General features: G+C 30.4%; 2 protein-coding genes across 3 annotated transcripts in view; both read left to right on the top strand.

Moving 5' to 3' along the window:
* The window catches only part of LOC102602191 (uncharacterized), a 45,972-nt gene that overhangs the window by 28,396 nt on the left and 562 nt on the right, over positions 1-17,014 (top strand). The window lies entirely within an intron of this gene.
* LOC102602863 (protein SRG1-like) lies at positions 431-3,164 on the top strand. Of its 2 annotated transcripts, none has more exons than XM_006355568.2 (4): positions 431-762; positions 843-1,087; positions 1,195-1,519; positions 2,862-3,164. In XM_006355568.2, exons 1-4 carry the CDS (start codon positions 511-513, stop codon positions 3,105-3,107), a joined length of 1,068 nt encoding a protein of 355 aa, XP_006355630.1. In that variant the 5' UTR covers positions 431-510; the 3' UTR covers positions 3,108-3,164. The 2 variants fall into 2 exon arrangements, with proteins under 2 accessions (XP_006355630.1, XP_015167922.1); XM_015312436.1 differs by having other exon boundaries at positions 432-762; positions 2,849-2,974.

Here is a 17,014-nt window from a genome sequence, read left to right on the forward strand (position 1 = left end):
TGATAGAAAAATTAAAGATTTTTTTTCAAAAAAAAAAACATATCAATTTCTTTTTTACATTTTTTGGGGGATAGGCAGCTTGTGGTTGGGTGGTTGGGCGGAGGGGGTGGCGTAAGTGGTAAAAAATAAATTTAATTTTTTTTATAAAAAACCAATTGAAAAAAATTAATTCTTTTGAGGGGTTGGAGACAGGGTAGGGGGTGGGGTCAATGTGTGGCAAGAGATTTTGCTTCTGAAGCTTTTAACAGAATTCCTATTATTATACTATAATATGAATATTCATATTTATTCATATTATTAATTGGATAACACATTTTTATCCATTTATATTTTTGATCAGCAAATATTCGACTTGTCCCACTCGTTTGCCACTCCTATGATGAATACCATCAAGTTTTATCAACCACACACGCATGAATAATCTAATTAGATCATCCTATAGTCAATATGTATAGGATAATTAAATTGGGATTATAAAATAGTTGAGGAAACAAGTGTTAATAAATCAATATGGCCATGGAAACACATACAGGAGATCAGTTACAAGTTAATTACAAGAAAGTTCCTTCTGTCCAGGAAATGGCTAAGACGAAACTCGTGACCATTCCATCGCGATACATACGTGATAATCAGGACCCTTCAATTGCATCATCAAATTATAAAGAAGTTCCAGTAATTGATATGCAACGATTAATCAATGACTCCATGAATCTCGAGCTTAACAAGTTGCACATTGCAGCCAAAGAATGGGGTTTCTTTCAGGTACTTTTTTCGGTGAATTGATGAAAAGTTTGTTGTAGATCTTGTGTTTCTGTTTAAAAATTCATAATTATATTTTGCAGTTGATTAATCACGGAGTTAATTTTTCGATGATGGAGAAGATGAAAGACGAGATTAAAAAATTATTCAATCTTCCATTGGAAGAGAAGAAGAAATTTGAACAATCGTCAGGGGAATTAGATGGATTTGGACAGCTGTTCGTTGTCTCTGATGAACAAAAGCTTGACTGGGCTGACCTCTTTGTCTTGAAAACAGCACCGACATACTTGCGGAGGCCTATATTTTCCAAGCTTCCCCTTTCGCTTAGGTACGTAATTTAACGTCCTTTATCTACTAACGATCTACCATAATACTATTCAAAATGTTAACATACATATGACAATATTAATTTAGAGAAATTTTACTGTATGATAGAGAGACAATTGAAGAATACTCAAAAGAAGTGAATGAGCTAAGCATGAAAGTTTTGGAAATGTTGGGTAAAGCTTTGGGGATTGATGAAGAGGAAGTGAAGAGTGTTTTTGAAGAAGGAATGCAATCAATGAAGATGAATTATTATCCGCCATGTCCACAACCAGAAAAAGTGATGGGACTTTGCCCTCACTCAGATTCCTCTGGTTTAACAATCCTTCTTCAAGTCAATGAAATTGAAGGTCTTCAAATTAAAAAAGACGGAATTTGGATTCCCATTTTGCCCCTTCCTAATGCCTTTGTAGTCAATGTTGGAGATGCTTTGGAGGTACTAATTCCTCATTCTCTCATCATTTACTTTTTTTTCTCTTTCACTTTTCTCCTGTTTCAATTTATGTGATGACATTGAATAAGATAACTTGTAATTTGAAAAAGAAAAAGTCGTTTAGATATTTGTGTGATTATATATATTATTTCATTAAAGAAATTAAACTACATATAAAAATGAATTCCTTTTTGGACAAATTAAAAAGAAAATACTATCAAATGACAGAGGAAGTAATTGATGAAATGATTACTCGATTCAATCCATCCTATTTTATGTGAAGGTAAATGAGTGTAAAATTATAGGAAAAAAATATTTTAAACTATGTTGTCTTAAACTATATGTCATGATATCTTTATTCATAAATCATATCACGAAGAGTAATTAAAATTTAAAAAAATCAAGATTAAATTGTCTCCAAAAGAAGGAAGTTGTAATTTTATTAGAACGGATGAAAAAGAAAAGAGTATTAACATATGCTAAAATTGTCACGTAAAAGAGGTTAATAATATAGTAAACCTTTAGACTTCTGAATCTATTCATGGTCAGCTTCTAAATTCATTTGCTTTACGGAATTCAGTAAACAATATCCCAACAATATAATGTCCTTAAAACTTCGTGAAATTGATTAAAAATATCATTTATTAATAATTTGATTCAAAAATGTCTTATCATTAATAGTTTTGTCCAAAAATACTTTCACAATAGGTTGATTCAAAAATAACTCTTTGTTACTTAATGAGTTAAAAATGTCCTTTTTCAAATAAAAAAATTAGCATTTTTTTAAAAAAATAATACACATTCTATTCCTAATAAAAATTACTACTTTTTAAAGAACCTTATTTTTAAAAAAATCATTTTAATTAGTAAATAATTTTTTTATTCTTAATCTCATAATTTATCAATTAAAATGGAATAACTTTATGTATCTTTTTAATTGATAATATTGGTCATAGATGTAAGATCATAATAAACCCTTAATTAATTATCATTTAGATAACCATAAAAAAGTTCCGTATACAATAGTAAATATTTTATATCTTAATTTTCTCCCCATTGAATTGAAAAAGAATAAAGCATCTTGCTAATAAAAAATTATTATTAGGAAAACAATATGCTTACAAAGAAAAAGAATAATGTATTTAGTTTTTAAAAATAATATTTTTTTATCCATTGATAATAATACGAGATTTTTTTTTATCAAACTATTAGCGGGAAGAAAGCATTTTTAGATTGAACTGTTAACTAGAGACATTTTTATTCAATTTCAAGCATTTTTGACCATTTTCTATCTGTTTTATTTGGTTTATTCTTTGTGAGTTTTGTGTAAAGTTTTTTTTGCCAGATTTTCTCAAATGGAATTTACAAGAGTATAGAGCATAGATCAGTGGTAAACTCAGAAAGAGAAAGAATGTCAGTAGCAACATTTCAAAATCCAAGATTAGATGGTGAATTAGGTCCAGCTAATAGCCTTATTAATGCTCATAATCCACCAAAATTCAAAAAAATTGGAGTCGCTGAATTTTATAAAGGATATCTCACACGTGAATTTGTTGGGAAATCATACGTGGACACCATGAAAATTAATTAGTAGTTGAATTAATTGTACGTAAGTTAATCCTATCATTATGAAAGAATTAAAACAAAATAAACATCCCTTGATATAATACTCTCATATGTTCCTAATTACTTGTCTAATTTTTCTCTTTTACTTGTCCTTGTTTGCTTGTTCATTTTGACATATCAAGAAAAGACAAAAAAAAATTCTATTATATCCTCAATTAATTAATTTTGAAAAATATAGAACTTTTTGAAAATCTTAAATTTTTAATCCATCCAGGTAAAATAGTAAACTTATTAAGTCAAATCATTGTTTTCTTAATAGATATGTCAATTCAAAAGTAAATATGTAATTAGAGATGATGGCGTATGTGATATGTGTTTGAATATTAATATCATGAATAATATGCATTAAGGTAATTCCGACTTCAAATTTATTTATGTCTTTGGCTAATTCATTCGATAATTTGCACGCGTTTAGTATACATTTAAAGAACACACAACAACAACAACAACAACAATATCTAGCGGTTTTCTCTTTTGCTAAATGTTACATTAATGATGGAAGTTAGATTAACTGTTTGCCCAAGCTATCAAAAACATCTTATTTTTAGATGTATCTTTGTTAAAATTAATGATTTTTTAATAAATACTTTTTGAGAGAAGTATGGTGGTTGACAGTTGAGATTGATAGTTGTGGTGAATGATAGTAATAGTTTATGGTGGTGATGAATAATTAGCGAAGGTGGTTGGCAATACACTAAGTGATGGTTGATAGTGATGATTGTAAATGGTGGCTAGTGACTGTGATAACGACAACTGATTATAATGATTGACAATATGATGGTTGTGTGGTTATTGGTGATGGATGATGACATGTAATTGATAATAGTGGGAGACAGTGACGATAGTTCATAATGATTGATAATACTAGTAACGGTGAATAGATGAAATTGGTGAACTGCTATTTTTTAAAGTGATAAAATGAATGGAATTCTTAAACGTAAATTGTTTAGATCCTAACATAATGACATTATTGACAAATTTATTTGGAAAATGACACATCTAGGTAAAATACAAGCCCAAACACAACCCATAAATAGAGGAAAATAATTCAAATATGTCATCAAATTTTGAAAAAAAAATCAGTTATGCTATTTGTATAAATGTTGATTTCACCTATGTTATTGCCATGACACAAAGTGTTCAATCATGTTATTATTTATTAACGAAAAATATAACCGATTTTGACATACCCTTTTCTACACATGACCATTGATTGGAAATATTTGCAAGTTGATTGGGTTGAAATACGACTCAATTTTTTAACAAATTTTGATTTTATTTTGTTTTCTTATTCCTAATGTCCTGTTTTGCTCTTTGTAAATTATTTTAAAAAGTGACTTTTTAATAATTTTGTAGTGAAGCAAATATGTTGTGATGTAAATCATTAAAAAAGAAAAATCGTAGGATAAGGGGTAAGTCATAGCAAAGGATATACGTGCAAACCACAAATTTCTTTATACGTGTGTGGTTCATTTATGTGCAATTTGAATAGACATTTACGAATGAACAGTTATATAATGAGCAACTTTCACATATAGCAAACACAAAATTCATATTTGTATGCTATAGCAAAGTTTGCATAATTTGCGCTCCATAGCAAACATAAATATGTATATTTCGCTATACATATACAAAAGAAAGCAGTTGTATAATCTGCTTTGGTATACATATACAAAAAGATCAATTGTATAAAGTGAGAGAGGCGAGTGAGTGAGCGAGATCTGGGAGAGGGGAGAGAGGGGAACGAAAATATATGTTTATATACAATTTTCACGCATTTTATACATTTGCGTTTTTGTATAAAGTGAGAGAGGCGAGTGAGAGAGCGAGATCTGGGAGAGTGGCGAGCGAGATCTGGGAGAGGGGAGAGAGGGGAACGAAAATATATGTATATATACAATTTTCTCTCGCTTTATACAAACACAAACACACTTTATACACTTGTGTTTGTATAAAAACGAGAGAGGCGAGGGAGAGAACGAGAGTGGCAAGCGAGATTCACCAGGAGAGAGGTGAAATAGCAACAGTTTGCTATGCGGTACAATTAAATCAAAACTATATTTATAGCATTTAATTTGAATTAATAGTTTGCTATTATATACAATTTTCCCTTATATAATAGTGGTCCTTATAAATTATTATTCTCTTTGTTTTAATTTGTTTGTATCGTTTGGACTTGGCATATAATTTAAGAAAGTAAAAAAATACTTTTAATTTTTGTGTGTTTTAAACATGTCATGTGAAAAATTAAAATTAAAAAATTATCAAAAAAACAAAAAAAAAACACATTCTTTTTTAAATAGACCAAAAAAAAATAAGACAACTTCGCTGTCCCACATATATCTCATGTAACAAGGATATAAATAAATATATTTTTCTGGTGGTACATCTCTATATATATTCTGCTTTTGGTGTTTGTTTGTCCTAATTTTGCCAACTAATTGTGATAGTTTTATTGACCTCACACGCAATAATTTAATGAAATTGAGATACCATCGTAAAATAGTTGTGGACACAAGTGAAAGGAAATGGATCATAGAGTTAATATAATATCAAATTATTCAATATTGGAACGCCATAGACTTAAGCAGTTAAACATAAATGGAAGAAACTCGTAACGATTCTATCGCGATACTAAATTAATCTAGTACTATATATCAACAAAATATTTTAAAGAATATCATGTTGGAAGCCTCACCCCCAAATGGACCCTAAATTATTAAGTCAATCTCTAATTTTGTATTTAATTAGAGAATCCAAATTCTATATATGTAATACTTTTTTTTTAAAAAAAAAGCTAAAGAAAAATACTTCACATATATCACATAAGTAATTTTTTTAACGAGGGGTGAGAGTCTGCCTAAACTCCCAATACTTCACAGGTTAGGCATGGCATTTTTTATTTAAACATTTATTTTTGTTTTCTTACTCCTTATTTCCTGTCTTGCCTTAGTAAATTACAATGGGGGTGCAAATTGTAAATTACTTTATATATATATATAAGAGTTCGGAGCCAAAAGAATAAAAAAAAAATCTTCAAAAAGTATGAACGGCATATCATTTTTTAAAAAAACTAAAAGGGCGCAATCTCTCCTCAGAAGCGATATCCTTTACATATAATTAACTCCCTCTACTCCATTAATTTTTTTTATTAAAATTGCTGCCCAGCAACGATTTTGTCAGAAAAAAGTTTGTTTTTTCTAAAAAAAAAAAAAAAGCTACTCCAGCAACGATTTCTTAAAAAATTGATTATTTTTTCAAAAAATAAATTGGCCTCCCAGGGAATCGCTGTAGGGGCAGCAATTTTAATCATTTTTTTTTTAACAAAGTAAACTAAGTTAATTATGTGCAAAGGATGTTGCTCCCTCGAGAGCGATTTTGCCCTTTTAGTTTAAAAAAAAATTGATATGCCATTTATGTTTTTTGAGGGAAAAAAATTGTCCTTTTGACTCCAGACTCATATTTATAGTCTAGTTTGCGTGTAGCTCATTTATACGCAATTTGGGTAGCGACATCTGCTAATGAATGATTATATAATTGTGGTCCTTAATTAGTTATAAGTTACTCTCTTCATTTTAATTTGTTTGTATGATTTTGATTTTACATATAGTTTAAGAAAATAAAAAAGGACTTTTCAATTTTGTAGTGTAAAACATGTTATATGGAAATTAAAATTAAAAGGTTGTCAAAATGAAAAAAAAAACATTTATGTTTTAAATAGACTAATTTTTTTTAAAGAAAATAGGACAACCAAATTGAAACTGTCTCAATTGGACGAGAGAGAGTTGTTCGGATAGTAAGCACCCCTCACTTCCAACCCGAAGGTTGCGAGTTCGAGTCACCAAGGGAGCAAAAGGGGTGGGAGCTCCTAGAGAGGGTAAAAAAAATTTTGTTTCAATTGTCCCTTCGTTATGTATGATACGAAATAGGGTCAAAATTACCCTCGAACTATTCGAAATAACTCATATATACCCTTTATTTATTCTTGGATCAAAACTACCCTTGTTGTCTATGTTTTAGACCACAAATACCCTTAAAATGTTATCTTTGCCATATGTGCCGACATGATAGTCCACCTAGGCAGTCCAATGTGACAAAATTCCCTTCCTCTCAATTATGTTGTTCTTCCTTTGTTCATCTCTATCACAATTTTTTTTAGAAAAAATAATAATTTCTAAAATAGTATTTTCGTTGTTCTTGTTTGAGTTATTGTTCGGACTTTAAAATTCCAATTTTGAAGTGCGTTGAAGTACGTTTGAGATAATAGTTGTGTGTTGAATGATCGAGTTCATTGTTTGGGTTTTGATGTCATCAAATCTGAGGCTGAAAATTTAATTCTCAAGGTTGAAAGATGTTGAAAAACTGTTGAAGTCATTCTTTTTGTGTTGAAACTCAAAAATAGCTACTCATTTGAAAGCTTGTTGGTGAGAAATTTCTATCCTTTGTTGGGTTTTTGAAGTGCAAAAATTTGAAGAGATTTAACTGAATGTTACTAAAAAATTGCTTGGATATTGTGATTGAAGCTGAAATTGACGTTTAACAACTGATTTTTTGGTTAGAAGATTTGAATTGAAATCCCAAAAAAATATATGAAAGGGTTATTAAAAGCTTGAAAAATCTAAAAATCGATTTTGTGAATCTATGACTCCAAATCCCAAACAATGAACTCGATCCATCAACACGCAATTACAAACTTCAACATACTTTGAAATTGGAGTTCCAAACCCGAACAACAACTCAAACAAGAACAATGAAAGAATTGTACTCCCTCTGTCCCAATTTATGCGACTTACTTTCCTTTTTAGTCAGTTTAAAAAAGAATGACACATTTCTATATAAAGTAACAATTTAACTATAAAATGTCTATTTTACCCTTAGTGAAATGATTTACAGCCACACAAATTTATATCATTCATTTTGGACCACAAGTTTTAAAAGTCTTCATTTCTTCTTAAATTTCGTGCCGAGTCAAACTACCTCACATAAAATGGGACGGAGGGAGTACTTGATTTTATTTTTGTGATAGGGATGAACAAAAAAGAACAACATTATTGAGAGGAAGGTATTTTTGTCATGTTGGACTGTCTGGGTGGACTGTCATGTCAGCTCTAATGACAAAGATAACGTTTTAAGGATATTTGTGGTCCACAACATAGACGGCAAAGATAATTTTGATCCCAAATATAATTAAAGGGTATTGTTTACATCCCTACTTTATTCAAATAAGAAAAAACGTCGTGATGACTCAAAAATAGAATCAATTAAGTTGATTTTAAAAGAATTTCAAGAAAAAAGAGTTTTAAAAGAGTCACCACCTAAAAAACTAGGAAATCAATTAAAAAATGTCTACGAAACCAATAGATTCTAGGTTAAGGGGTTCAAGTGATTCCGAAGGGAAGGTGTTTAGGCATCCTTCGAAATCCACAATTGTGGTTCCCGACTGAATTCATTTTTTTTCAAATTGAGGAGGAGATAAAAATAATATACAAGTATAATAAACATGAAATATACACAAACAATAAAGTAAACAAGTAATATGAAAAACGACCTAGTGTTTGTCTATCGTTAACGAAAATATAATTCGAACTCCTTTCGAATAACTTCAATGGGAAGCGACTCCAGAATACCTATAAACACACTTAGTAAAAATATTAGTAATAAATAAACATAAATAAAAATAAATAACAACTTAAAATAAAAATCCGTCTTATATACATGGGAGGCTTTGGAAATCGATGATAATTTCTTCATCGGCCAATTTAACAAAACAAATAATATAAACTTAAGCTAAATTTCCGTCTTTTAAAATGGGGAGGCCTCGAAATCGACGGAGAGATTTTTTCATTAACCAATTAAGCTCGACATCTATTCAATATCAATTAATAACAGAAGGGCAAGATAATCAAACAAGTCGAAGTAATTGTTAATGGAGCAACAACAAAATGTAACAGTGAAATAAAAAAATAAATACAACAGATGCTATAAAATATGATAACTGGTCATTAAGAAATAACATAATAATAATAATAATAATAATAATAATAATAAAGTAAGGCCAGCCATCAGACAAAAACAGTCAAAAAATTATTTAAAAAATGCTAAAGCAAAGCAAAGATATGCTTTTGGTGGTACATGCATGTGTATTCTGCTTATGGTCTTTGTTTGTCCCATTTTTGCCCACCAATTGTACGGACTGTTTTGGTGGTACATGCACGTGTATAACCATACATAATCTATGTTTTTGGTGGTACACGCAATAATTTAATGACATTGAAATATCATGCAAAGTAGTTGTGACTTGTGGACACAAGTGAAAGGCAAGGGATCGTAGAGTTAATATAATATCAAATTATCAATATTGGAACGCCATAGAATTTAGCAGATAAACAAATATGGGAGAAATAGAAGTTCAGTACATGGAAGTTCCTTCTGTCGAGGAACTAGCCAAGAAGAAACTCGTGACGATTCCATCGCGATACGTACGTGATGATCAAGACCGTTCAATTGCAACATCAAATTATAAGCAAGTTCCAATAATTGATATGTAGAGCCGTCAATATGGGCTAGGCCTGTTGGGCCGGCCTGGCCTAACTCGGGATTTAATAGGGCAAGGCTAAGATTTTTGGAGCTCATTTAAGAAAAGGGTTTTTTAGCCCGGCCTGAATAAGTCTGCTGATTTGTGGGGCTTGCGAAATATAGGTAGGGCCGGCCCGTGGGCCAAATAAAAATAATTAAAAAAATTTAATATAATATTAAAATTTAAAATTAAAGAGAATCCAAACTCAAAATCTATTTAATATTTAACTAATGGAAACCGCATATAAATTACAGATGAAAATGAAGATGTTAAGACAACCTTGCCACAAGCTGATTCAGATATGCTTGATGAAGATGATCGTGAAGTGTTGGATACGCCATAGATTTCATGATGTGTTAGATACGCCATAAGTTTCATGATTTTTTTAAGGAGTTTATTTTTAACTTTTTTATGGTTGGAATATTGTCACATTTTTTGTGTTTTAATGTGACAAAACAATTAGGTTAATATTTCTATTTAGATTTTTATATTTTTATTTGAAAAAACCTTAATAAATATTATAAAAGATAATTTTATTTGTGGATTTGATTAACAGGGAGTAACATTAACATGATGTAATATTGTTTTGTCGATATTTATGATAATATTTTTAAATTATAATTTATAATTTGTTTAAATAATTATAAAAAAAAACATAATTTTAAAAAAAGTGGGCTGGCCTGGCAAGCTTGTAGCCCACGTACTTGTGGGTTGGGCCGACCGTTTTCTGGCCCACACCAAAAATGGGCTAGCCCGGCCTGACTCGTAAAATGTCAAATTATAAGCAAGTTCCAATAATTGATATGCAACGTCTTATAATTTAGGGGTGTACATGACCGGGTTGGTTCGGGTTTTCAAATATCAAATCAAACCATTTGTGTAAAAATTTTAAATTTATAAACCAAACCAAACTAATAAAATTCGGATTTTTTCGGGTTTTTCAAATACCAAACCATCGTGTCGAATTTTTAAACTTATAAATCAAACCAAACTAATAAACCTCGGATTTTTTCAGATTTTCGGATTTTTTCGGTAAAGTTTGCATACAAACATACAATTAACTTGTGCTCCAAATATTTCTTTAGTCCAACCAAAATACAATTATCTAAGGTGTTTCTTAAGAAAATAACACAAAATATGAGATGAGTACTGATGACACTAAAATATTTAATAAAAAATAATAATGAAATCATCATATAAAATAAATATTGCAACGTCATAATGAAAATGATCATAATTTAGAAGTACTAAATCATGCTAAAATAAGTTTAATAAGTATTAGTTACATTACTAATATTTAAGGAAAATTAAAATTAGATTATGTATTTTAATTGTCTAAACCAATGTAAAACTAAAGAACAAATATTCAATATTATTGTAGTGTTAAATTGATTTTCTTTTTGCATTAGTATTAATGTGGTTTTGGTTTAAGTTTTTATTATAATTATCAACATCTATGAACTATAATCTTCATTGGACCATTTCGAATTCTAAGTTTTAAACTTGAAATAATATATTAAAAGATAAAAAGTATGAAATAGTATAAGAAATATTTTTAAATTATATCAAAGTAAATATTTTTATGTATAAAATAAAATTTTAAAATTACATATATAATGTCGGGTTGGTTTGGTGTCGGGTTGATTTTCTTTAGTTAAAACCAAACCAACCCAAATATAGTCGGGTTTTTTTTTCAATACCAAACCAAGTCAAACCAAACCACTAGTCGAATTTTTTTATTGATCAACTCTAATGATCATCACTCCATGAATCTTGAGCTTAACAAGTTACACTTTGCAGCTAAAGATTGGGGTTTCTTCCAGGTACGTACATATTTTATTATTAACGAGTTTATTGCTTAAAAGTTCGTCAACTAAATAGATCAATAATATAATAGCAAAGATCAAGTGACTTTTCTGATACAAAACAGAAAATAATGTCTTTTATCAATTAAAAGAGCTTGTGTACGCTTAAGTTTAAACTTTTTAAATAAAATTATCATATACTTTAATATGATATCAATTTTCAAGATTGTTTGGTTCAAAACGTTAAAGCCCATTGGCCTTGAAGTAGTCCAAATAGGGGTCGGGCCGAAACGGACAATATATAGGTTGTATATGCATATTATTTATTTTGTCCTAATTTGTATGATACAATTTTTTTCCAGTTAATTTTAAAAAAAGTGTCAAAAAAACACATCTAAACTATTCTTTTTTTTTTATATATAGTTTTTTAACTAAATTATTGAGAATGTGAGTTTCCTATATAAGTTATCACTTATTAGTTTGAGAAACGCATCTCTCTCTCTTTATTACACTCTTATCATGGTGTGTACTACATCCTCTCTTTTATTTTCAAAAATCATGGACAAAGCATTCTATCTTAACAAAAAATAAAAACAATTATTAGTATTAGTTAAAATAATGGACAAAATTACATTCCACCTTAACAAAAAAAAAATTATTAGTATTAGTTAAAGTTAAAAATAAAAGTATAACTATCCAAAAAAAAATTATAAAAATAAAATGTAAAATATATTTCTCACCCCACTCCACCACTTCCTTTAACCCCCCCCCCCCCCCAACTTTTTTAGTTTTTTTTTTTAAAAAAAATTCCTTTTATAAAAGTTTTTTGAAAAATTCTTACTTCATCTGTCCCTATCCTTCAAATAATAATGTAGATATTATTTTATTTTTTAAAGAAAAAATAATTGTACCTCACCCCACCTAACCCTACGCTTTCAATTTTTTACTCGTTTTGTGTTATATATAATATTTTCCTAAAAATATATGTACATATTCAATACAAAACGAGAAAAATGTAAAAAAAATAATAGGAAGAGAAGCTTAGATGGTGTGTGGTAGAATTTATTTTTTAAAAAAATTATAACATTAATACTCCATCCTGTTAGGGTTTTGCCTTGATTTTCTTACCATAGTTTAAGATTTATTTTTCCTTAAAGAAAAAAAAAACATTACCATAAATGTTTTTACTTTTCTTGAAAGGAAAATATAATATTATTTTATATTTGATTTATTCTCTCCTTTTAGGACTCCTTTTCTAGTAGGAAAGGTTTTAGGACTCTATAAATATAGGTTTGTTTCTTCTAACACAATAACAATAACATCCACAATGTAGACGTTTAAGAGTCTTGTTTATGGGGAGATTTATTCTCTCTAAAGTTTCAATGTTTTTCTTTAAAATTAGTTTTGATATAATAATATTTTGATTTTTAGTATAAGTTTTTGTCATCTGATATATCAACCATATGATTTGCAAATTATAAGCTTCCGCGTGACGCCCTATTCACCCTTCATAACCCAACACATCCGTCCCATTTTATATGTCACATTTTTACTTTGCACTTGCATTAAGAAATGATGTAACTTTACCCTTCTACCCTCATTTAATTTTTTTGGAACTCAAGTTTTCAATCAATGAATATGAATTAATTTATTTTGATTAATTAATTTAACCAATGAACATGAATCATTTATTTAACTTTTCTAAGTTGGGCAAATGTATATTTTCAAGGCTAATAATTCACAAGGGTAAAAAAGGAACAATATGGTAATTTATGCATTGATTTTATGAAATGACAAGTATTATGGAGCAACTATTTATAGAAAGGGATGACATATAAAATGGGACGGAGGGAGTATCAATTTTTTTTGGAAGGAGTTGGGAAGGGGGTGAAGTCTGGATTTTTTTAAAAATATTTTTATTAAAGAAATTTAAATAATAAAAGGATGGGGGATTGTCATGGCTTGGGTGGGGGTGGGAATGAGAAAAATATTTTAAATTTTATCTTTTAAAAGATAATTATTTTTTTAAAAAAATGTTTTTTTTCATGGATAGTAATACTTTAATCTTTAACTTTTAGTTAATATTAATGACTTATTTTATTTTTGTCAAGCTGAAATATTTTATTCATGTGGCAAAATTTTACCAATAAAACAGACAGTATATTACACTTCCAATAATTTAGTTATTAGGTATGAAACTAAAAAAAATGTGATGTTTTAGATGTATTGTTAACACTTATCTCGTTTTTAAAAAAAAACAGAGTGACAATTTTTTTTATATTTAGTAACAATATAAATTCAAAATATTAATTTCACTCTAGATAATAATTTTAACTACTTAAACATATTATGACTTATTCAGACTACAAACTTAAAAAATCTTTTCATATTTTCTTAATGAGATTTCTATTTTTTTTGTTTCCCACACGGTGTTTAGAGCCCACATTGGAGCTCCGAGATTTCTATTCATAATAGCCATTTTCGAAGTTTCACATCAAGAATTCAACATAGTATCAAAACCTTTGTGTCCAGACTTTGATCACAGGGGGGACCCGCATAGAGTCCTTCGGGTGCTCGAACAACCCTTAACCTTATCTCGAAATATATATATATGTGTGTGTGTACAAATTAAGAAGGATTTATATAAACTTACACAGAGCACTCAATGAACAATTGGTCTAATTAGTCCATTAGCTCCTAGGTGGGTACTTAAGGCTCTTGTAGTGTTGTTAATCCTGAGTTTGAATCTCACCGTGAACATGTCTTTTTTATATTTTTGACTCCACCACTTTCAGAGCATCCATAACCATAAAATTCTAGATTCGCCACTGCTTGATCAAATAAAATATTCCATTGATTCACAGCCAAAAAGTGTAGTCACATATAGATGACATGTGTTTTCAGTAGTAACGTACAAGCTTATCGGCATAACATTATTTGATTGTGGTGGAAAATTAGGCCTTGTACTATACTTAACATGGTCCCTGTGGCAAATGATTTAAATACAAAATAGAACCTCAATTATGACTTTAATGAAGCATTTGAAAAAGAGATGGGTACTAATATGTGATTACACGATGTGATAACATTGCCATCACATGTGAATAGTCATTACATAAATGTCAAACATTGGCTACAAGAAATCCTTTTTAAAATAAATATATTTTTAACGATAGTCTAGTTTGCGTGTGGTTCGTTTATACGCAATTTAGGTGGTGACATTTATTATTGATGGATGGTTATACAATATAATATAATGGTGGTCCTTATAAATTATTACTTTCTTTATTTTAATTTGTTTGTATAACTGTGACTTACTTTTCTTTTCAATTTGTCCCAATAAAATGACATATTTCTATATTTAGTAACAATTTAACTTTAAAATTTTCATTTTACCCTTAATAAAATAATTTATAACCACATAAACATGCATCACTTATTTTAGAGCACAAGTTTCAAAAAGGAACGGAAGGAGTACTAATTTTGCCCCCTATTTGATATAGAGGTCAGTTTTGCACAAGTTTCACAAGCTAATTAGGTTTTGTTAACCCTCACACGCAATTATTCAATAATTAGATCTTTCTATAATAATCAAATTGAGAAATTATCATAGAATGTTAATGTGGACACAAGTGATCGCAGAATTATTATTACATATATCAACACTATCTTGCCATAGAATGCCCTTAAACATAAATGGGAGAACTAGAAGTTAATTACAAGAAAGTTCCTTCTGTCCAGGAGCTGGCCAAGAAGAAACTCGTGACGATTCCATCGCGATATGTACGTGATGATCATGACAGTTCATCAATCGCATCAAATGATCGTAATAATAAGGAAGTTCCAGTCATTGACATGCAACGATTGGCCAATTCTAATGATCATGACATCATGAATCTCGAGCTTAACAAGTTGCATTTTGCAGCTCAACACTGGGGTTTCTTTCAGGTGACGTAGCTTGTTTGTCTTACTTTCCTTTTAGTTCATTTTTAAAAAAATAAAATCTTTTGTCGTCTTTTGACAACTCCTTAATTCTAACTTTCCACATGTTTCAGTTGATTAATCATGGAGTTAGTTCTTCCGTGGTGGAAAAGATGAAACACGAGACATTCCGTGGTGGAGAAGATGAAACACGAGACTCAAAAGTTCTACGATCTTCCATTAGAAGAGAAGAAGAAATTTGAACGATCACCACGCGATGCAGATGGATTTGGACAGCTGTTCGCTGTCTCTGATGAACAAAAACTTGACTGGGCAGACCTTTTTTATTTGAAGACCGCACCTCCACATTTGCGGATGCCTATATTTTCCAAGCTATACCTTTCACTTAGGTACGTAATTAACGCTATTCGCGCCCTTCTGTATTAAACACTGGAAAATAAGTAAGAGAATAACTTATTATGTAGAGAGACGATTGAAGAGTACACGGAAGAAATAAAGGAGCTAAGCATGAAAGTTTTGGAAATGTTGGGTAAAGCTTTGGGGATTAAAGAAAAAGAAGTGAAGAGTCTTTTTGAAGAAGGGATGCAATCAATGAGGATGAATTACTATCCACCATGTCCACAACCAGACAAAGTGATGGGACTTTGCCCTCATTCTGATCCCTCTGCCTTAACAATCCTTCTTCAAGTTAAAAAGGATGGAATTTGGATTCCCATTTTACCCTTCCCTAACGCCTTCATAGTCTGGAGATACTTTTGAGGTATTTCCCTCATTCTCTTCTCTTTATCTATTATTCTTTTCTCTATAGTTTTAATTTATGTGATCATATTTGACTGAATATTGAATTTTGAATATATACACATTTGGAAATTTGAGATCCAAGATCTGACCTGACCTTAACTTAGAAACCTGAGACATGAGACTCAACCCTCGACTTTGACCCGTCACTCTAGACCCTAGATCAGAGACTCGACCCTAACTTGATACCTGAGATTCGATAATGACCCGAGATTCGACCCTCGATCCAAGACCCAACTTTGACTAAGAATTCGAGACTCGAGTCTCAAACCCTAGCTGAGGACCTGACCCCAACCCTAACCTTAGACCCGAATCGAGACTTGATTTTGATCTAGGACTCAAGCCCTAAGATCGACCCTCAAATTTGACTAGAAATATGAGATCCAACCCTAGCTTGGACTCGAGAACTAACCCGACCCAAGACAGGAGATCTCAAAACCGACCACAACCCAAGACTCGAGACTTAACATTAACCCCAACTCAAGACATAAGACTCTAAACCCAACTTAAGACTTAAGACCTAACTTTTATCGAGTCCCTAGACTCAACTTTGACCTAAAACCCGAGACGCGACCTCGACTCATGATGACCTTGACCCTGACCCGAGACTTGGGACCTAAGTTTGACTGAGACCCAACCCCAACCCTGGACACGAGATCCTAGACTAGATACTAACTAGAGACTCAACTTGGACCCAAAATCCAAGACTCGACCCTGACTTGAGATGACCTCGACTCTGATCCGAGATTC

The sequence above is a fragment of the Solanum tuberosum genome, unplaced genomic scaffold (assembly GCF_000226075.1).
Source record: "Solanum tuberosum cultivar DM 1-3 516 R44 unplaced genomic scaffold, SolTub_3.0 scf00204, whole genome shotgun sequence".
In the NCBI taxonomy this organism is placed as follows: Eukaryota; Viridiplantae; Streptophyta; class Magnoliopsida; order Solanales; family Solanaceae; genus Solanum; species Solanum tuberosum.

Bases quoted from the DNA above. Each gene is read 5' to 3' on its own strand.
- LOC102602863 (XM_006355568.2), top strand. From the start codon at position 511: ATGGCCATGGAAACACATACAGGAGATCAGTTACAAGTTAATTACAAG. The intron at 1,088-1,194 runs GTACGTAATTTA...ACTGTATGATAG, and splicing joins AAGCTTCCCCTTTCGCTTAG to AGAGACAATTGAAGAATACT. The intron at 1,520-2,861 runs GTACTAATTCCT...TTTTTTTGCCAG, and splicing joins ATGTTGGAGATGCTTTGGAG to ATTTTCTCAAATGGAATTTA.